The 24,454-nt window shown below is 25.0% G+C and overlaps 2 protein-coding genes across 2 annotated transcripts; one reads left to right on the top strand and one right to left on the bottom strand.

Annotated features, from left to right (window-relative positions):
• Positions 1 to 836: 836 nt before the first annotated feature.
• Positions 837 to 17,768, bottom strand: LOC112599219 (cilia- and flagella-associated protein 43-like). The gene is given in 25 exon segments (XM_025346037.1): positions 837 to 993; positions 1,209 to 1,396; positions 1,750 to 1,911; positions 1,913 to 2,002; positions 2,227 to 2,346; positions 2,411 to 2,810; positions 2,878 to 3,081; positions 3,163 to 3,464; positions 4,065 to 4,357; positions 4,425 to 4,566; positions 4,679 to 4,862; positions 4,916 to 5,064; positions 5,119 to 5,349; positions 5,510 to 5,628; positions 5,704 to 5,804; positions 5,864 to 6,132; positions 6,192 to 6,509; positions 6,742 to 6,987; positions 7,053 to 7,211; positions 7,306 to 7,416; positions 10,174 to 10,549; positions 12,973 to 13,138; positions 14,104 to 14,396; positions 15,344 to 15,462; positions 17,684 to 17,768. Coding segments are annotated over 25 exon segments (4,905 nt in total). The 5' UTR covers positions 17,690 to 17,768.
• Positions 17,769 to 20,675: 2,907 nt separating this feature from the next.
• LOC112598892 (26S proteasome non-ATPase regulatory subunit 4) lies at positions 20,676 to 24,015 on the top strand. The gene is made up of 7 exons (XM_025345556.1): positions 20,676 to 20,837; positions 21,311 to 21,451; positions 21,520 to 21,631; positions 22,310 to 22,465; positions 22,537 to 22,755; positions 22,820 to 22,937; positions 23,543 to 24,015. The coding sequence occupies exons 1-7, from the start codon at positions 20,812 to 20,814 to the stop codon at positions 23,971 to 23,973; spliced, it is 1,203 nt and encodes a 400-aa protein (XP_025201341.1). The 5' UTR covers positions 20,676 to 20,811; the 3' UTR covers positions 23,974 to 24,015.
• Positions 24,016 to 24,454: the final 439 nt, after the last annotated feature.

Genomic DNA, 24,454 nt, shown 5'->3' on the forward strand with positions numbered 1-24,454 from the left:
TATTAGTTCTATACAAACATTTTATTTATTTTTTTATTCATTTCAGAAAATATACTTTTTATGGAAAAATGTATAACACAGACTTTATGAGTAGTTATACTAGACAAAGATAACTATTTATATATTAATTCAACTAATAAGTAATTAGTATTTAAAACTTGAAAACCGTATAATTAATACACACTTTGTGATTTGTGTTTTCGGCGAAATAATTTTTGATTCATACAAAAGTTATTCGAAAAAAATTATATCGAACAAAAATTTCTCAATTTGTAAATATTATAAAATTCCCTAAAATATAATCAAATATAGCTTCTGACTAAATATGATATGTAACATGTATAATAACTAATAAGGAATTAATTAGTATTAATAAAACATTATAACTATATCGGCTATATCCGCATCGAGAAAAGAACAATTTCGCAAAAACATTATGGTATAAATTCATTAACTTAAGTACTATTATTAATGGAAACATTTTGCTCATTTTTGTCATTTGATCGTATATGTCTTTAATTTAATTATGTTTATTAAAGTATTACAACATAATCTTTTATCAAGTCGAACGACTATACCTACATACGAATCATATACGAAACTTTACTCTTATTTTTATCACAAAACCTGATAAATATTACATAATATATTAAGTTTCATTATGTTAAGTACGTATCAACTAGCTATTTTGTCTACCTATTTAATTAAAAAAAAAAAAACATAATTAAAAACTTTTAATTTATTGTAATATATTTATTTTAAAATGTAACTTTAAAATATACTATACTGTTTATAATTTTGAATTTGAACGTAATATTTCAATTTATAAAATCATATTAATTGCTTATTCTACTGTTTTTTGAAAAATTTGTATACAAGGTTGGAAACGTTTTGAGAAGTAGTAATTCTAGTTCTATCTGTAACGCTTCAATTTCTTTGTGCAATTCTAACACTTTGGTATTGATCTGTGTAAATTGCATTATATTTTTCATCCTAAAACAAAACAATATGTGTTATGATATTACCCAATATTAATGTCACTATTACTTTTATTAAGGTTATACAAATTATATTTAAAATAACTAATTTATTTATTTATATACATGTTTGCTTAAACAATTTGACATTTACATATAAATTCTTGAATAGTATTTTTACGATATAATTTTATATTGATAATTGTGTAACCAAAAATACGGTATATTTACTTTTCTCTATTGTAACGCATCAGTTTATCGTTTACACCGTAATCAATGAGGCACTTTAACTCGATTAATTCAGACATCATTTGGTTAATGTCTTCATCTGCCTTTTTATTTTTATTCTTAGTATCTCTTACTATTTTTAACATTTCATCTAATTTTTCATTTAACTTTTCTTTCTGTTTTGTATAAGTCTGAAAATAATACATTTTGTCATACGCCTACTGATGAATTTCTCCTTTTCTTATAATAATAATATAACAATACAGTATATTTGTTGTTTTTGAACTGTTAAGTATTAAATTACAGTTAATGTGAATACCTTTTATCAACTGTACACATTGTCATGTTTTTATCATAATCATTGAAGTTCTAATGTTACCTTATTCACAATAAAATACTAGGTATAGGTATCTAAATATTATTATGTATGAATTATTATTCATATTACATTAATAATACTTAACACCCACGTATATAATGTACAATACCTTTTAATTATTGTAAAATATGTAAATCTATTGAAATCGTTTCCTAAATATCTTACAAATTTAATTGCTGCTAGCTCTTTGTCCATGTTTTGTTCAGCTTGCTCTGCATTATTTATTCCTTTCATCTTAAACTTCAAATAGTTTAGCATATTTTCGGTTATTTTCATTGATGTTATGAGATCAAAACGAAATTTATACAATGGAATTTTGTGTTTTTTTTAGAATATCGTGTTCCCATTTTAAAAATCGACATTTACGTTTGAACTTAAGTAAATTAGATAAAGCATCAATTTTAGTATTGCCCATTTTCTAAAAATTATAAATTTAATAATAATTAATATTTAGTATTAAGTGCTTATATTAACATTTTTTGTTTAAAAAGTTAGTGTTATAAACTTATTATAAATGAGTATAGAACAAAGTTAGATTAAATCTTATAGTAATGAAATTAATAATTTAAATAAAATGTTCACATTTTATAAATTGTTATCTAATATAATATCATCTATATAAATGTATTTAAAATTATTTACTTTTATTTCAGCGTTTACTTCATCAATAACATTTTTAGAAATAAGTGTAGTATTTTCGAAATCACTGAAGTGTCCTGTTAATGTGATTTCAACGTTCCCCTGTGTCACAACTAATTGAATCTAAAATTTAAGTTAAAAACGAATACATATTTTTTGTATTCACTACTATAAATACTATTTTTACCTCAGGATTATCCTCATAATACAAATCTTGATTTTTTAATTTTATAATAGACATTTTTAATTTCTCAATCATTGCTTCATTTTCTTCTTTATTGCGCTTTAAACTATCCAAAAAATTGTCCTTGTCAGTTGCGTCTTTTTGACAAGCACTAATCTTAAATTCTGATTCAATTTTCATACGTCTAAAATTGCAAACCTTATGCCAAGTTTCTCTGTCCATATTTAGTTTATAATCATCTACGTATTTATAATCGTCATGTACCCTAAGTGTATCTAAATATTTAACAAACTCTGAGGTCAAAAGTTGAAGCTTATCGTCAGTTGGATCCATTATAGTGTTGACAAACTGGTAACCGAGTATTGGCGAATAATTTATATTACCTTGTAATTTAGGTCTCCGACTAAAAGTTGAAATTAATTTTAAAATATTTTATAATTACTTAAGTTTAATCCTTAATTTAATTTTACTTGTATGCTATTAATGCTTGTTCATAAATAAGTTTAGACGGAAACTCAGATTTAAAACGTTTATTAAGAATGTTGTTTTTGTGATTCAACGTTTCTATAGTATTGAGCAAAGAATTTGGCTCGGTTTTTGCTATTTTTTTATTTGTTTCCGTTATAATTTGTTCAATCCCCGTTATAGTTTCACTTAATTCCAAAATTGTTTCACTTCATGTAACAATGTAACAATTTAAAAATTTGATAAAATATTTAAAAAAAATAAAATAAATTTATATATTTACTACTTACTTGTGTTGTTGAATTTGATGTCTTCGTTGATCACTATCGCTTAACATTTTTGAAAGCCTAAGCATTTTCAAATTCTCTTGATCGATAGCTGAATTGTACTTCAACTTTGTTTGAAACAACATAAATACATTATTGTCAAATTTTTCTATAATCTCTGTAATGTGATGATGAATTTTTATTTTTTCTTCTTCGAGAATATTTTTGTATTTTATTCTCTCGTCATTCAAATTCAAAGTTAATTTATTGTACTCATCTATAGCTTTTAAATCATCTTCCGTAAAATCCTCAGGATTTTTGTTTAACTATAAACAAAATTAATCAGTGATGTATGCAGCATTATTTTGCCAAATTTCTGATGCTAATTCTTGTTTTTCCATCATTCCCATTCAAAATTTTAAATTTTTTAAAGTGAAATAAATTTTAATTATTTTATATAAGTATTACAAACTGATATTATTAACTTGGAAAATATGCAAATAACTAATTTTAAATAAATTAAATATTTAATAATATGTATGTAGCATGTTCTAAAAATTAATTTCTATTTATCAAAAACTAATTGTTTTTTCATGATAGTTGTTAAATTTTAATCATATATAATTGCTTTAAAATATTCATAACTATTATACTACTATTAGAAATAGTGTCGACAGATGCTCTCCCCCTAATGTTTTCCAAGTCAAGTATACACTAATTATTTTCAACGTATTTACTTATTGTATTTTACTATATCTATAGATTATAAATGTATTTTATAAGAAAAAATAAATAAATATTTTGATACGAGTAAATAGGTAATTATACGAGTAGATGCATGATAACTAGTTTGTCGATAAGAAAAGTGCCTACGAAGTGATCTTCACCTCAAACTGACATAAATTTTAAAATATACACTCACACACCATAATGCATTGCGGTTTTGGCACATCTTTTTTCAATTCATCTTCCCACCTTTTTTCCAGTACACCATCCATCATAAAAATCAATGCTCGCTGTCTATAATTGTTAAGATTTACTGATTCATTGTTTCTTTTTTCTGTACTTGAATTCACGTCATTCGACATTTCTTTGTTAGATAATATATTATTACGATACAGTTCTACGGAAACTTCATTGTCATTGACATGTAAAAGGTCTTCGATTTTTTCATATTTATTCCATTCGTAATCAATGGGTAACGGTTCAGTAGATTCAACTAAACAAAATTAATAGACATCACAACTGTATTCGAGCTTTTACTATAGTTTGTTTAGTTTCAATACTTTTGCACGCCAATCTCAACTCAATTTCGATTACACGCAATCTTTCATTATATTCTTTCAAATTATTCAGTTGTTGTTGTTTTTCCATAAATAAATCATCAAATAGTTGATTGAATTTATGCTTTAATTTGTTCACCATAAACTAATAAAAAATATATATTATAGTAAAGAAGAAAGACAGATTATTAAGATTATTATGTATTAAAATAATTTTTAATATACATGAATACATCATGTTTTTATTGTTTACATACTTTAAGTAAAATGATTTCATCTTCGGCCATTTCTAATTTATAATAACTGTATTGAGAATTTAGAGTGTCGATAGTTTCAATAAACTCATAACTGATTGAACCCATCATTGATAAATCACTACTTTGGTGCTTGTAATCGGATTCCAACGAATTTGATTGAACATCTGATATCTTAAATTTATTTCTAGAAAAAAAATGTTTTTGACATTTGCATAAAATATATTTTTTATTTCTTACATGGAAAATTGATCTTCAACACTAGATACTTGTTCTGACATATCTTTGATTAATATTCTTTTTTCGATGATTTCATTTGCTTTTTTAATAATATCTTGGTCTATTATACTTATTGCATAGTTATCTACTTTATATATATTTTTTAAACACTAAAATTACATTTAAAATCAGTTGTTTTTATAATTTTAATACGACATACATACATATATAGATTTTGGTTTTATATAAAGTGTTTCCCATTTTTCCTTAATAATATTTTCAGTTTCCATTTTAAACTTATATATGTCACTAAGAATTTTTTCTTCGTACTCTTTACGTTTAAGCTTACACTTTTCTCTGAAACTTTGTCTATAATCTACATTTAAATCGAATTCTTCTATATCTATTTTCATGTCTTCCGGTCCATTGACATTAGTTTCCAATAAATGTCGAAGCTAAAATTTAAAATACATAAAGAAGTCGTAGATTAACTACATAATAAACTGAAATTAGATATTATAATTAATGATTATTTTATCCTATTATGATTTATTACTATTATTTATAAATATTATTTTAGTTTATTTATTCAACTGTTATTATCATTATTATTACTTCTGCTTTTATTTTTTCAAAATTGTGTATAATTTGTTGTTTTTGATTACTGTAAATCACTATGCTTTCATTTAATTTGTTTTGTTGATTAATCATTTCCCATGTCATTCGTTTTGGAGCTGAAAAATAGTGAAATTTAGTCAATAAATTATGATGTTTTCATATATTATAATAATTAACAATAATAAACCTACATTCTGGTCTATCTTCAAAACCGATTCCCATTGTTACAAAATTATCCTCAATAATTGGAAAATTGATTTTATCAATTTTCTTACTATTATTTGATATGCCTCTAAAATTTATAAATAATAAATAATATTTTATTTAAATCATTTCAATTGTACGATTTACTTAAAGCTTGTACACAAAAAGTTTCCTTGATAACTTAGTGTTAGCATGTTATGGGCATTGCCATCGATTTGAGCAGCTATCAACCCTCCACTTTGCCAATGACTACAATTAACCATAATAATTTTTTTCCATTGATCATCATCATTAAGCTCATAAACATAGTATGAACCATCCGGACTAAATGTTATACAATGATTTTCGTTCGTATATGTCTTAATACTTTTTAATTGATGATCTAATGATATGGTTTGTAAATTCAACATTGTTTCCTTGAACGTTAACATATCATAACAAATAATAAAAAATTGGTAAATATTGAATCATATACCTTTTCGATATCTATAGTCATCAAATGAATACTTCTGGACAGCAAGACAGTAAACGCTATGTCTAATACACCAGGCACACTACATGAACTCCATTTAAATACTGATGTATAATAATTTTGCATATCTTTTAATTTAAAAACTATATTAAAATTTACATCAAATATTAAAATATTATTTCCAGCATTTTCAGCGTTTTTTAGATCTGAATATAAAACTGTCAAAAACGATGATTTTTTATTATCGATTATATCAATATTAATTACATGTTTTTCCAACTGATGTTCTCTTAATACTGCACATTGCTGTCCTAATGTAATCTAATAGATGTATATAAGTGAATTATATTTTTATTTTACAATTAAATATGAAAATATTAGATTATTATTATCACCATAACATTATTTAATGATCATAAATAGACAATAATAATAAGTGTTAATTAATTCTTTTGAATAGTAAACCATACGTTTTTAGTAAAAATCAATTGTCAATTAGGTCATTAAATGACATTATAAAATGATAATATCAAATTAACTTATATTTACTCACATTAATATAATAAAATCGGCCCGTGGGGAAACTAGTGACATTACAAATGTTTCCGTCAGAGAAAAATTTTATCGAAGATAAGTCTTCATCACATAGTACTATTTTCGTAATGCACTCTATTTTGTTTGCTTTGGAAGCAGTTCTTAGCAATTCTATTTTACCGTTTTTAAACGTAATGGCAATATAGTGGTAAAATGGATTACTACACAAATCCGTTGCGGTCCCATTTAGTTGCATCTTGCTTTTCTGTAAAACAACAAGAGACAATAATAGAATTCTACCCTGCCTTAATGGATATTAAAAATGTTTACAAATTCTCCGGTCGAAGCATCCCACACTTGCAAAATGTTTGTATGGTTTATGGTAGCCACCATTTCGTCCGTCGGTTTGATAAAAGTAAAATACTTGATTTTTGATCCGTACACTTTCAATATTTGTTGTTTTTTCTGTGTTAGTCGTAGCAGGGTTCCCTGCAGGATCAAAAATATATATTTATTGACTTATCTGATATTGTTTAGACGCGCATGATACTTTAATGTAATATTATGTGATAGTGTTTTGTACCTCGTCCGACCATCCGTAAACGTCATTTTTTACAGCTACCATACACTGCAATATGTGATCAACGACTATTGTCCATATTTTTGTAAAAATACCCCTGGTATCCTTGAAACACTGTGGGTTGCATACAATATATAATGGATTATTTTAAGGAAGATTATATGCAATAATTATATTATTATCACTGAGGCACATATCGAATGACAAGTATGTGATTGTACGTATGGAAATTATGTGCATAACATTAATTCAGTGATATATTTTCAATAATCCACCACAGATTGGAAATACCTAATTTTAGATTCAACACAATATTCAAATTAACTAAATATTATAATTTATAATACTATAGTTAATGATGTTTTGAAATGAGTTTCTCATACCAATATACCACGTGAATATCACAAAATAAAGTAATTTTAGTGATATTGTACGGTCAGTGATGGTTGTCATATTTACATATACAAATATACTCTTAAAATATTCTACAGTATACGCTGCTATAAAAATAATTTTTAGTTTTTATATTTTTGGTTATTTGTACACAAGGTTGTATGTGTGTATGTGTGTATGTGTGTGCCGAATTTTCAAATTTTGCATTTTAAAATGAAGACGCACAGGGATTTGTTGCCTCACGAAAAACGAATATTTTTGTTTTTAAAAAATGTTCATTGGTTTAATGAATAAAATAGTTTTTTTTAATCGGAAATATTTTAGATTTGTATTTTTTATTTGATAAAATCCATCCAAAAAACTGTATTGAAAATTTATGCAGACAAAATTTAACCGAATTTAAAAGGGATAAATTTACGGGCATTTAATTTGTTACAGGGAAGTCATGCATAATCAGCTAATTTTATAATGTATTATACACATTATACAACATATATACAAATTAACAGAAAACGCAATTCAGCAAAAGAAATATTATTATATAGAAAAATATAGAAAATTCCATAAGAGATCGTCATTGCAACTCGAAAAATAACAATCATATACATTTATAACAATAATATTATGATATATATTTATTTTGTAGATGGTTAAAAAATCGTTCGTCATTGAAGCACACAATCTAGTGATTAAATCTTTTGAAAACATCGTAAGGTTTTTTATAGTATATGTTACATAATATTATATATTTTATTATTATTAGAAGTTATTTTCAGATTAACTATTTTTTGTGTATGCCAATGACGTAATTTTTTGTACTTCTCGTTTTGGGGATGGAGACTGCATTTGATTTCGACCCAAAAAAGCTAAATAAACATCAAAGTCTATTTACAATATTTGCACAAATCGTTATTCAATTACGTCTCCATAATAATAACTAATAAACTTATAAAAAATAAAAAGTAAAGCCATCAATTAGCTTAAATGTAAAACAAATAAATTATTATATATATATCTGTAAAAAAATTATATTAATTTCATGTAGGTAACAAGAACATCTACGCTTATATAAAAACACGTATTATTTATTGTTATAATAGTAATAAATTACATACTATTCACGGCATTATACCTATAATAGCTATGCTAATAAATTATAAATAATAAAATACAGTTGTTTGTTAATTGATGGGTTATTATTAGTTATTGTTTTTATGAACTCAAAATGTAATATTTTTTTTCGACTACATGTTTGTTTTTTTTTTTAAATTTTTGATTCAATTTTACTTATTAATATGTTTCATATTGTAATATGTATTGTACTAATTCAATTATATTTTATAAGTTATATAATTTATAATTTTTTTTTATTTAAAAGTCTATAACTCTCTATCTCCAACACCAACTTAGCTTAAAGGAGATAGATAATTGAAAATGTTATAATTATTAAAATCATCATGTATATCATTCTTATTTCAATCAATAAAAAAAAAAAAATGTTATACCTGAAAATCCGTTTGAATGTTATTTCAACATCTCTAATAATTTAAAAACTTACTTTGGGATACAAATTACATAACAAATAGAATTAATTTTAAATAAAAACGTTTACATCAGCGTTTCTCAAACTGTGGGTCGAAGTAGTATTATATTATTATTATAAGTATATTATTACAATTATTATTATTATAAAATAGTAAATAATTAATAAAAAAATTTGTTTTTTTGAAATTACTTTTTTGATTCTGTAAATGTAAAACTATGGGTGTCGCGATAGATTTTTGGAAAAAAATTTGGGTCGCAGTCCTAAAAAGATTGAGAACCACTGGTTTACATGCATTCCTCGATTCAATAAATATTTTCCAATTATTAAAAACCGACATTTAAGATGGTTTACTAGAATTTACAAAAATGTACGTATTAACTGATTATAACAAAACCGTTTAATTTAATTTGTAGTTAGTTAAATAAATCAATAGTAATGAGTTTTTCAACTTTCTCATAGCTTACTTTTTAATATAAAAAACATAATTCAAATCATATACCAAAATTCCTCTACTTCATTTATTATCATTTCTGATTTTATAATGCAAACGTATAAACACAAATACTGTATTTTTCATCATCACATTTGTGTTAAATGGCTACTGATATACAATTTGTTTAGTTCTATAATAGTTTTGTACAATGTACACATATAAATTATATAATATCGACATGTTATGATGCTATTGGGTTTTTTATTAATCTATTCTGTTTCGATTGTCATTTCACACGTCACAACATTTTTAGTTGTCCATATTTCTTGTACAATTGTACGGTAGTTGGCCATAATCAAGTTTCTAAATTAATACTATCTCAGTCATTAAAATATTATAAGTATTACACACTTAAAGCTCTCATTTTCACGCTACACATGCATCACACAACGTGTATGTTCATAGAAATAACCATATCAATAACAATAATAATAATCACCGTTAGACGGTTGTCTTGGTTGGCCGCGTACAATACGAAACCCTGTTTGCTGGGGCACACCAACGCGCCCAGACCGTCGTCATTTCCGCATTTTTCCGAGATAGAATCCATTGACGCCACGACTATTTCCGGTTCCGGTGCGCCGGGTTGTACTCGGTAGACGTTCGCCAACGAGTCGCAGAACACATACCATCCATACGGTGTCCAGCAGCCTGATGCCAAGGCATCTGAGGGAACTTTCACCCGAGTCCTCTCCGCGTACACTGTCTTGCAGCTCACGAACAACGTCCACAGCTGGAGCTTACACCTAACATCGTGTTCCGTCTGGCTCAGGTACATGTCGTTTCGACCAGTGGCGGTGGTGATCTGCGACAGACTGCGTGTCGTGTGACACATCAATATATTGTAAATTTTATTGTATTATATTAGACTCGATTTCAAGAAAGACTCATGAATATATTTTCACGCACATTTACTCAGAAATTTGTCAAGTTTAAGAGAGGTCGAGTAATATACTCCATTGTTGCATTTTACCAAATAACGTAATTCGTCATTGTATTGAGTTATTGTATTTAGTTCAGCTTTTCAATATTATATTATGTAATTGTTTATAGCTTAGAATGGTCTAAATTAAAATCTTTCGAAAAGTTTTATTTATTCAACGTATAATAATATGCAATATAAACGATTAAAACACGTACGTGTGTTACGTATAATGGTAGGGTTTACGGTTTACACTACATAATTTTAAGAGACTTAAAATATTACATGAATGGAGTTATGAATCAATTAACAAATAATTTTATATTGTGTGGGTAATAACAATATACAAGTGAAAGTCTATAGAAACTTTTTTTTTTTATTAAAAACCGTAATTATAATCATGTATAAATTAATGTTTAGTACTATCTGACTAAATATATACATAAAAAAAAATCTAAAATTTAAATTAGGGTATATTTTTAATTAGAGGGTATATTTATGTAAGCAGAACTTTAAATCGATGATTTAAATAGATTATAAGTATAATCATCTTGGTCTTACTTTTTGAACTCTATGGATTTTAAGTTTAAAAAAATTCTAAATCTCAAAATCTCGATATCTCAAAAAGTTTTTATGAATTGACACTTATTATTTAAATTTAGATTAAGTCTTAAAATGGCAACTGCATTTGTAATACAAAATAATGTATTGTAAATGCATATATTTTAAATTAACATAAGCTTATTGTTTATATTAGTTTATGTGCTATTAAAACTTTTATAAAATAATGCAATCTAACTCTATAACTCTCATCTAGTATTTATTTATTTATTTTTTTTGAAAATATTAAGTAATAATTATAATAATTATACTATTTCAAAATTCAAGCTTTACATATTTTGTAAAGTTTTTTTTTTTTTAAATAACTATTGAATGCTTCAAATAAAATACAAAATTTCATTTTTCATATTTTATTATGTTTTAGAAAAATGTTATAAAGGCACTACAATATTTACTATCTATATTATATCATACCAGTAAAACCATATAAATTATTATGGCAGCTTTCATTAAATCTTTTTTATTAATCATATAATTGAGTATATGAACTATTTATACTATTTTTTGTACTGTGAAAATAATATTTCCATAATGATATACAAATTGTACGACCAAACAAAATAAAAATTAGTACCTACGTGTTTGTGCATCATTTCATACATTTACGTTTCCAATGTATGTTATTCATTTTATTTTTTTTTCACTACCTAATACCTTTGCATACATATTTTTATATTCCCCCTTTTAAAAACCCCCCCCCCCCAAAAAAAAAAAGGAATAAATAAATAAAAATGGTCTTGTAAAACGATATATATATATTATCCATATTAAACACATCCAAAATTTGATAAAATACTTTTCATGTACTCTTTTCATATGAGATGGAATGATATTAATTTACGAACATTATGAAACCATATATAAGACATTTATTTTAGGTATAGGCGTTTCAATGTTATAAATATTTGAAAACAGAATATCATAAATATTATGACAGGGATGCAGCGTGAATGAGATTATAATATTATTATCATTTTACATTATAATAATTATAACTTATAACTTATAACTCAATACAAATATGTAGTGCTTAAAAATAATTATATTATTATCTGCTATAAAAAAAAAAGGAACTAATGAACTGTGTGGATAAATAAATAAAAATATAATATTTCATAATATTATTTCTATGAATAATTTTTTTTTTTTTTTTATCATACAATCTATGAAAAAGTTTACAAAAAGCATAATTTATGTAATTTTTTTTCTATTATATGGACGTTGAAGATATCTGAAGTGAAAAAGTTACTCATTAGTGGTAATTTGTGATGAATAATTAAAACCAAATTTAGATATATTCTATAGAAATAAACCGACTAATTGATACATCATCTGTGCGTCAACCTTGAATCAAAAAGGATACAATAGTAACTGATGTTGATATTTTCATAATATTTTTTATTTTTTACTTGAATGAAATGAACACAAGTATTTAATTGTATTCATTTAGCATATTTTTGTAAAAATTTTAAATGAATAGTGTATTTTAAAATATTTTTAGTGTAATATGTAATCTAAAAGATTAAAGCCCTATAATACTATTGCCACGCTATTATTATTATTATTATACGGAAGAAAACCAATCAGTGTTGGGTAGTGTATATATATCATACACACGCACACACACATATATACATATATTGTTTATTATGCTCGCGGCACTTGGCACACCAAGCAGACGGAGCGTGCTTTTACTTTAGATATTGGTTTGGCTGAATGAATCCGGTGTCGACGACCAACAGTTTTTCTCCAATTCTCCACGCCCACACGATCAAATCGAATGCCGGGTAATCACGCAGGCCGATTAAATATTCCAACCTCAGGAACAGTATAGATTTGTATGGGGCAGAGCAGCTACTATCTGAAATCCATTAAATACCCCTTTGACATAAAAATGTTTAGCATGTATACAAATTGCTTCATCAAAACCATAAAAATGATTTCGTCAGTTAATTTTTATGATTAAAAAAAAAAAAAAAAAAAAAAAATTGTTTATTTAATTTGTAACACTTTATTATGGAACTAATTTTAGCTACATTTTTTCATCGTAGTAGCTTTTGATATTTTCAAAAGTAATGAAGTTTTTTCAATTTTATAAACACCAAAATACTTATTATCTTTACCTTACTATATTATTGTATAAAATTATTTAAAATTTATTGATTATAGCTGAAAAATTATTTAAAAAATCACTATAACGTTATGGGTGATTGTGGATTGATATTCTAATATACAATAAAAAAAAATTAAAACATATCAAAAATATTTACAAATTAAATACAAAATTATGAAATATCCCTGTAATTTATTTCTAATCTATTAGAAACCAAATAACAATCACTGCAATGGAAATGTAAATAAAAATTAGATTTAATGTTCTTACTTTACATAATATTATGGATATAGATTTCATTTTATTTATTAATTAAAAATTGTCTCATTCATCCATATTTATTAAATAATTATGATAGCTACGTAGAAAAATTATAAATGTATGTTAAAACTTATTTTTTTTTAATTTAGGTAATAAAATTGTATATTAAATAAAATAATCAAGATATTATCACTTGCCAGAGTTGTAGCTATATAACAAATAAATTGGTCATACATAATAAAAAAGAAAAAATTGATTAAAATATATAAAACATAAATATTAATAAGCACATATCACAATTTTCAAATTGTTTATAAAAAAAAATTTAAGGTAGACATACCAGGTTTAACGACCATTTAATTTGGTTAAATTACATTGTGCTCAAATAATATCACATTTTACTTTTAAATCATATCATATTAGGATTTAAATATTATATATTCTATACTTACCATTAAGAGTTACCAAAACTTTCAGATCAGGATATAAACATATAACCACCTTGGATATTGGTGGATGTTCAGCCAAGGCCAGTAAATCTATATCACAGCAATCGAAACATCCAATACCTTCTAAACATAGATTATCATCACCACCGCCACCTGGAGTCGATTTACTGCCTACTATGAGGATATCTTCTTTTTGCGTATTCGTGTCATAAAATATTAACGTTTTTTCGACATGTATCAATAAAACATCTTTGGACACGAATTTCAATTCATTTACACTTGCTGGTTTTAACCATCTGGAAAAATTATTTTTTTGAATAAAAAAAAAAACCGGTTAAAAATAAAAATAAAAATAAGAAACCAAATTTATTGTCACATTGACCTATTTAAAAGACTTAATTTATTAATTTTAAGAAATTAGTTATATATTATTATTATGTGTTTGACACAAATGCGGAAAGTTAGCGAAGAAAATACAATAGGGAAATGCAGAAAATGGTGAGCTTAGCTTCAGTAACTATCTTCATTAAAGATCAGAGAATTCAATGGCTAGGTCATATCTTTAGAAGAGATGAAAGCGACCTTCTACGAATGGTGTTTGAATGGAAAATACAAGGTAAACGACCAAGGGGACATCCCAGAAAGAGGTGGATAGATGAAATGACAAAAGACCTAAACGCAATGAATGTAGAAAATTGGTGTGAAATTGTGCAAGACAAAGAAAAGTGACGAGATATTGCAGTGACAGCTTTAGCTAGAGTATTAGGTATTTGCCAGAAAAAGAAAAAAAAGATTTTTATTATTATATAATACTCATTATTTATTCAATTAGGTTTTTAATCTTGTAACTAATTATGTGTTTTTATATTAACGTGCAAGACGTTTGATACACTACATTTTATACGTATCAAAGAGACGATAAACAATTTAATTTTATGTGTAAATAATACAAATACTCAATAAGGTATTACATATTTAATGCTTAAAAATATACAATTTTTTTGAGTTTCAAAGATACTACACAAAATTGAATTGTATTTATTATAAATATTAAAATACCTGATAAAGTACTATATGATAATATATTTATATGATGATTCGCGAAAATACAAAAATTGTTGTACACTAATAAATAGTACTTCTTGCCAATAAATATATATACGTATAATGCGTAATGTAGATAAGTATAATAATACATATTATATTTGATTCATTTATCGCAAATCCAGATATATATATTTACCTTGCAAATACGCAGTTATTGGATACCTTTGCACTTTCTTCTATATTTTCTGCCTGGTTGCACAATTCTTCTTCACTTAACGATTTAAAAGTAATATTTTCTTTTGATTCTTCCATCATCTGTTTAGAAACAATTTTTTAATATTTTTAGTATAATAACAGGTTTTTGATCTGTACACTGATTATAATAGTATTATGAAACTAACGTTATCTGACTATAATATAATATATTTTGATGTTTTTATTTCAGTTCAATTTTATCACAAAATATGTTGTATAATTACATTAGTACATTTAAATATTCAAATCCAAGAAAAAAATATATTTTAAATTAATTAAATAATTATAATATGATATGGATATTATCATATAGTAAAAGCTGTTATATGATAAACTGGATACATAGCTAGGTACTAAAAGTTCATGTTCAAATTATTTAAATAATTAATTTGTTAATACTTTGTATTTCGAGAGAGCTATTTACGATGGCTTATTTGGTCTATGAGTATAGGTTAGGTTTACTCTGCATATAATTTTATTATGTTATATATAATGTGTGTGTGTGAACGCGTGTAATAGAGATATCATTATACATTTAACATGATTACCCCAAATTAATTTCTCCAAGGTGTAGTGTAACGTGTAATAGGGTTGCCATTGTGAGTGATGAGTCGTTTTTAGTATAAAATATGAATATCACGTAAAAATATATAATTTTATTATGTGGTTTAATAATTAATCTTAAAATATTAAGTATATCATACTCATAAATATATTTATAAACACTATAAATTATAATTTGTATAAACAAATATGTTAAAATATTGCATATTTATGTATTATAATTAAAGGCAGGACTTTAAAATTAATAATAACGTCAAAAATGTAATTCTCAAAACTTAAAAAGTAAAAAATTGTATTTAAAATTCATTAGCTTTTTTTGTTTTTTTTTTTCAAACGTAATATTTAAGTATAAGTAATAAGTATATGAAATACGTATAATTAAGATTAGGTCATCTTCAGATTACTTGATTTGAAAAAATAACTAAAAAAACACATTTTAATTAATCGACCAATTCTATATTTATTTTTTTCGATGGTCATAACTAGAACTAGAACTTTGATGACTTACGAATTTCTTTTTCTTTAAGTGCTATACAGTTTAAATCAGAAATCAAATTTGTTTCGTTATGTAACAATTTAGAATGTTTAATTTTAATTTTTCTTTTTTTGTGTTAAATTAATTTTATTGAATTTTTAAGGTCACTTTTACAAAATATTACATTAATTTTGTGTATTTTAACTCATTTTTGTTTATTTTAAGCTTTTTTAATATGTGTTGTATAATTAATCCCAATTACCTACTCCAGTCCAATTATATTGAAAAATTAATATAATTAATTGTCAACTCAAATTTAAATCTATTTATTTAATTTACTTCTTAAAACAATTTTTCACTTATTTTGTGTAATATAAAAATGTATAAATAATAATTAATAATTGATAATAAAAAATTATTTTTAATTTAAATTTTTTCACTCATCTAAGTGCATTTTTTAAGTTAATTTTTAGTTTTTAGGTCATATTTGCATATTTTTTTTAATGCATTTTTGTATTTTTTAGGTCATTAAAATCCTATTTCTAGTCATAACTAATTATTACTTATATAAAGTTTGTTGTTGCTGCACTGTATAGTGTATATGCTGTTTAAAGTTGTCAAACAAAAATTAAGTCGTTGGTTGGATAATGGATTTTTGTAAATAAAAAAAAATCAACCGATACCACAATAGTATGTTTAAAATATTGTCATTATCTAGTCAATATAATATGATGATTTTTATTAAAGCAGACAACAATAAATTATGTTATTTATTTATATAAATTGTGATATCGGTTATCGATGATAATTTATTAATAAGTTATAAAATAATTAACACTTTATTTATACTTAATAGATACCTAATTTATGTTTATCCTGTAAAGCAGAAAATTAAAATTTGTGAAAATTGCTCCAAGACTTGAAAATGCTCTGTAAAATGTTGTTAAATTTGTCAAAAAAATTAAATTAATATTAAAATAATCAGTATAATATACAAATTATTCACTTAAGGATGAGCAATGTTATAAACATCAAAAAATAAAAATAAAATTATATAGGTAAAATTCAATTTCCTTTTTTAATAATAAAATTTATATCTCACTAAGACCAGAGTGATTAAACCATTATATTGATACCTATCTAATAATAATATGAACGTATGACGCGTTTGGGCATTAAAAGATATTCAATAGAATTTGATTATTAATTATTATTTTATTTAGTAATTAAAGTTCAACTTACCATCATATTGAATCTATGGTCAACAGATATTAATTAATGTCAACTATTGTAAATATAATAGGCACATATATCGATAACAATCATATAGGTACCTAAACTAAACTATTTAAATTATGTGTTAAATAAAAATTAGGTATTGTATATTTTTCTGACAGGACGGATGAGGTAACTAAGGAAACCTAACTGTTTGTTTCCATACCGGCAGCATATTTGTTAGTGATACAAACATAAACAATTTTGAACTCATTTTGATCAATACTATGACTTTAATATCGTGTATCCATAGTCTGACTTTTTGAAACTAATTTAAATATGTTTAAAATCTAATAACGTTTTCAATTTGATGTCTCATCATGCTTTGCTGCATTCGCGATGAGGGAATTTGTAAGAGTACAAACCCCTTTTCTTCTTTTTTTTAATCGAAATCGATTTCATAGTTTTTTGTAATTGGTATAATTTTATTTTCTATTATGCATTACACATTTTTTCACACCTAATATAGTATAAGTATAATAATACTTAAACAGATATACAAATTATATATATTTATAATATTAATGTTAATACAATCATATTACTATGGTCTATGATTGAATTGGTCTCATTTATGTAATTTATTATTATATTTCTCATTCTGGTTTACATCTTTTCCATTATATTAACTTAATTTTGTCTTATAAAGTCATAAATGATGCTTATATCTTACTTATTTAAAAAAAGATAATGTGATAGGTAACATAAATAAAAAATACTTATTTTAAAATATTTTAAGCTATTACACATTTTTAGGCAGCCTATATAATTTTTATTTTTAAATTATTGTCTAAATTTAAATATTTTCAATTACTATTATAATACCTAATTTAGAAGACGAGTGACAAAAATTATGTGAAATTTGTTAAGCCAGATAGTGTTTAAAAATTAACATTTATATTACAATTATGACTCATCGCTGTATTTTGTTTAATTATGGAATTACCTCCAGTATTGTTATTGTTATTTATATATGTATATAAATAAATTTCAAGTTAGTTATTCAAAATACGGTTGAAAAAGAATTCAAAATTAATAAAAAAATATAATTTTACGTACATATAATATAATTAGTTATATATTATTTCTAGTCTAGTCATACAATAGATATTAGTATAAACCAATATAACCAATTAAATCTTCAGTATATTTCATAGGTGTTTTTTTATTAACAGCTTGGTATCACTATTATTAATTTTTTTTTTGCATCTCCATCCATTACATGACCAAATAAGGTTTGATTTTCGATTGTTTATTATAATAGGATTGACCTGAGCTGGTAATGTAATTAGTTCCAGTACCCAAGCTTTTGTTATTAGCGATTCGGAGAGTAAAAGACAACTATGTAAAGATTTCAGTTCGCTCGTGTGAAAGGTCTCCGGGCAAGAGGAGTTGCAGTGACAAGGCATGGGTAAAGGGCGGGTCTTAATTACATTTTCGTGTTGACGTACAGGCGAGTTAACACTTTCAATACTTGTGAAGCATCAGTGACAATTTGAAAAGAGCTATACCTATATAGAGCTACGTCGTGTATAATAAAGGTCCGACGTCGCTGTAATAATTTGGGTATACATTGGTTAATACAAATTTAATTTGATCAGTTTTAAATACATAATTAATATATTAATTATACCGAGAATATAGCATTAGCGCATGCATTTAATCATAGGGATGATAAACCTTCGACAAAGTGTTTGGTTACAAGCACCAAATTAATCAGGTCACATATTTTATACATTTTATAATTTATAGTTAGACGAAATTAAATTTGTAATTTATTAATTAATAATTTAACTGACCAGTGACCATATTTTAGTGTCCTAATCCTAAATGTATGTCATCCCATACATATTACATATTATGCTATATGTATATGTCTTCGAAATATTCAGTGAATAACATTTATACGATTTTAAGAAATTATATGAATATTTATATTTATTGTATAAATTAATGCTTCACAGTAATGTGTTATTTCTATGATATAAATTCTATCTTACAAATGTACATCATACTAAATTTGCATTCAAGGAAATCAATTTTGTTTAGAGTGAAATTTTAAAGTTAATAAACTTATGATTAAACTTGATGCGGTAGGTACCTAAGGACATTATCTGCTATGTTTCTACGTTTTTACAATATTTTAAATTTTGAGTGAGTTTTGCATAATATGTAAAATATTTTTAATAGAAAATGTTCATAAATTACTAAAATTTAAAATATCATAAAAATTTACCTACATAAAAAATGTTTTTACCTTCGAGTTTAATAATAAGTCCATTCTCTCAAATAAATCTAATTATATTAAAGCTCACAACATTAAATCGGATCTACTTCACACAAACTTGATATGTTATACGGTTGTTTATAATAAATTTTAAATATATTCATTTTTTTTTTATTCTTGTAAGAAATGCCGTTTCTCTGATTTAAATTTATGATGAACTTATAGGGCACCACGGTGCACAGATTGAGAATTGGTGACCTGCTGACCTATAGATGATATCAATGTACAACAACTTCACTGTCGAAATGTATGGCATATTGGGTATTCAAGGTTTGTAATATAAATGGAAAACTTTAAATCGCTAAAGCTTTACGTTTGAGCTACAAATTCCAATTCCATAAATTATTTTTCTCAACGAAAAAAGGATTAAATCTCCACAAAAAATTAGCAAAATAAGGGGTAATCAGTTATGTAAAAAATTTCTGTTTAAGCACATTTATTTTTAATTATTATCAAATTATGCATGTAAAAACACATGTTTTGAAAAAAATAATTCCAAAAAATTGTTTGAGATTTAAATTTTATTCTTTAGGAAAATAAAATGAATAAAAACCTATTATTTAGACAATTATATGAGAATTTTGAATCTTAATGTTGGCATAACTGATATCTCAAAAATCGAATTGCTGTTATCACGTTGTGGGATATCTGATCAATTCATTGTGATATCAATTCAATGAGTTAGCAGTTTGTTTGGAACAATAATCAAAACTCACAAGTCAGAACTAAAAAATTCTCTTCGCTCAGTGTTAAGTGTTTAAAGTTGTTCATTTTGGTATTTCTTTAAATTCAACAAACATCATTCATTATGGTTCTCGAAAGTACTATGATATGGTTAGTATGCACAGCGATGTTCGTTTTCTGTTAAAATTCGTCCGTTTTTATCTTCTATTGTGTAGTATTCACAGTTAGCATAACAACTACAAAATTCATTTTAACACATAGTTATCACATTTTTTTTTAAATTAATTTTTTATTTCGTAGCTAATCATGTATAAATATTAAGTGTAACACGAATAATCATATAAAATAAATATTCTTTCTTCACCAACTTAGCGGGTTATGAAGTCCCATCAATGCCACCCCACTATACTATTCCATCATTCCCTATGATACACTTCTTTGAATTGAACATTCTCATTGATTTTTTTCTAAGCCTCTTTTCATCATGTCATTCCGTCGTATTCAGGGCCTTCCTTGGGGTATATGCGTGTAATTTTTTTTTTTTTTTTTACTCGTTTTATCGTTTTACCATAATCATAGATTTTATCGTTTTATAATAATTTATGTAATACATTTGTTTTTAGTGTTGATAACAGCGACTACATGCGCAATGGTGACTTTGTACCTACGCGTCTGCAAGCTCAACAAGATGCTGTCAATCTAGTATGTCTTTCTAAGACTCGTTCTAATCCTGAGAACAATGTTGGTCTTTTAACTCTAGCCAAGTATGAAGTTCTAGATTTTTAAATAACTTATTGAATTTAATACTTGATTGTTTATTTTTTTGGTTTAGTGTTCGAGTATTGGCTACTTTAACAGCAGATGTTGGTCGAATTCTATCAAAACTGCATCAAGTACAACCTAATGGTGTCATCAATTTTCCTACTGGCATTAGAATTGCTCATGTAAGTTATAATCATTGTATAAAGTATTCAATGTTACATATTTACATAACAATAAAAGTGACATTTTTGCATTATTCAATTTTACAATTCAAACATGTACTTAAAACAATTATTTATCAGTAACATAATTAAAGTAGACTGTAATTTTTGTTTTCAATTATTTAATATTTTTGCATTAAATATGTATATATTTAAATGAATGCATTACTATATTTAGGTCTATTTGATTGTGTCAATTCATCAATAACTTTAAAAAAAATAATCTTTTCTAGGTATCTATTAATTAAAATTTGATCTTGGTCCTTAAAAACAGTTTAAATTTAAAATGTTTTTATCAAAATAAGTTTTGTCAGATAGTTTTTATTGGTAAATTGATTAGTTTTATTAAACTATTTCAACAATCATTAAAACCTTAATAAAATTTTTTGATTTTTTTTTGATAATTCTATAATTATGACAATATATTTTATTTTATGACAGTCTAATATATATTATTAGTTATTACTAATAATATTTATTAACATGCATCATTTAACAGTTTAAATATTTAGAAAAAATAATAAGTTTAAAATGTATAGAAAAAATAAAATAAATAGTAATCACGTAACTCCGTTGTGTACTATAGTCATCTTTGTATAAAATAATATATTTAATCCTGAATATTTTGTTATATTACAGTTAGCTCTGAAGCATCGTCAAGGAAAAAATCATAAAATGCGTATTATTGCATTTATTGGCAGTCCAGTGGGTTTAGATGAAAAAGAAATTATTAAGTTAGCTAAAAGGCTCAAGAAAGAAAAAGTTAATGTGGATGTTGTTTCTTTTGGCGAAGAAGTAAAAATAAAACTGAATTAACCTATACAATTTTTTACAGTTTAGTATTAAAAGTATTATTCATTTTTTAGGCTGAAAATTCTGATGTATTAACTGCTTTTGTTAATACATTAAATGGTAAAGATGGTGGTGGCAGCCATCTTATTGCTGTACCACCTGGCTCACATTTTTCTGAAGCATTAGTATCGTCACCAGTTATTCAAGGCGAAGATGGTGCTGGTGGAGCTGGTCTTGGTGGAACAGGATATGAATTTGGAGTTGATCCTAATGAAGATCCTGAATTAGCTTTAGTTAGTTTTTAAATTAGTCTCTTGAAAAAAGAAATGTGTAAACTTATGTGTTGTATTTTTTTAGGCTTTGCGTGTTTCCATGGAAGAACAAAGAGCTAGGCAAGAGCAAGAAGCTCGTCGAGGTCAATCTTCATCTGCTGGTGCTGAAACTTCAACTATTCGTCCGGAAACTATTAATGAAAGTGAGTAAACTTACCAAAAAATTATTTTTACTGCTAGGAATGCAGCGGTCACATGCCACTTTTCAAGTTCTCAACTAACACATTTCATGAATAATTTTGGAACATTAATTTTTACATATTTTATAATTTTAAAATATATTTCAGTAAAATGTATTATTTTCTATTATATTAACACTAGACAATATGATACTTTCTAGTATTGTCTTTGTCTTGCACAAAATTATCACAGCAAATCTACATGCTGAATTGTAGAGAAGAATATGTACTACTTGATTAGAGAATTTTTTTCATATATTTATTTTTGAACGAGTTATTTGAATTTAAATACTCTCTTTTATACAAACATAACAAATTTCATCAGTTATTAATTTTGTATAGTAAACCACCAATATCACTATGTTATCTGTTGATAAGATGGAGACAATACATGTGGTTGTGGCATCCTCTTAAATTTATTAATAATTGGAAATTGAAGTAGTGGTAATACATATCAACTTTGGTTGAAACTGAAGCTATAATTTGATATTATATTTATAACGACCGATTTTTTTTTAAAATTTTTATCTCTTTTTGGTATTTTATATATTATTCTATAATTATTACAGCTCCAACTGAAGAGGCTATGTTAGAACGTGCTTTAGCTATGTCAATGGAAACTGTTGAAGATGAGCCAATGATTGTACAGGAAGGATCTGGTGCTTCAGCTTCTGGACCTACTGGCACAGCTGTATCTCAAGTGGACTTCAATAACATGACTGAAGAAGAGCAGATAGCATTTGCTATGCAAATGTCTATGCAGGACTCAGCAGCTGAAGAAAAAGCATCTTCATCAAGTGCTAAATCTAAAGAAGAAGCTATGGAAGTAGAAGAAGACTACTCAGAAGTGATTGATCCTGAATTTATTCAAAGTGTGTTGGAAAATTTACCGGGTGTTGATTCTCAAAGTGATGCTGTACGCCAAGCTGTTGGTCTTGTTAGTAAAGATTCAAAGGATAAAGACCAAAAAAACGAAAAGGATAAAAGCAATAAGAAATAAAAAGTGAAAGACAAATTGGATAATATATTTTATTATACTTTATATATTTCTTATTATTATTACATATACTTTTTTTTTATTAACAAACCTAATTAAATAATTTTTCAGAGTCCATAAATCATTAAAATATTATTAAATCAAATCATCCATTTTAGAATTTTCTGATGTTTATATAAATTTAAAAAATGTTTAGTTAGTATAATAATACAATAAATCTTATCTATAAAAATATATTTGAAGTTTTTAATTCTTTAAATTTAATAAAGTTGCATTTCATTTATTTATGAAATATAATTCAAGTTTAAGCAATAATTTGTTTTATTATTTTTTTTTTTTTTAAGAAATCTTAGTATAGTAAAATAATTTATTAATTTGAATAAAATGAACAGAAATCTAATTTAAAATGAAGGATAATGTACTTAATTTGAAATAAAAGATAATGTCTTTAAACTACATAAAACAGGTTAATAAACAAAATGGA

Source organism: Melanaphis sacchari, unplaced genomic scaffold (assembly GCF_002803265.2).
Source record: "Melanaphis sacchari strain LSU unplaced genomic scaffold, SCAv2.0 Contig4_pilon_pilon, whole genome shotgun sequence".
Taxonomy (NCBI): domain Eukaryota; kingdom Metazoa; phylum Arthropoda; class Insecta; order Hemiptera; family Aphididae; genus Melanaphis; species Melanaphis sacchari.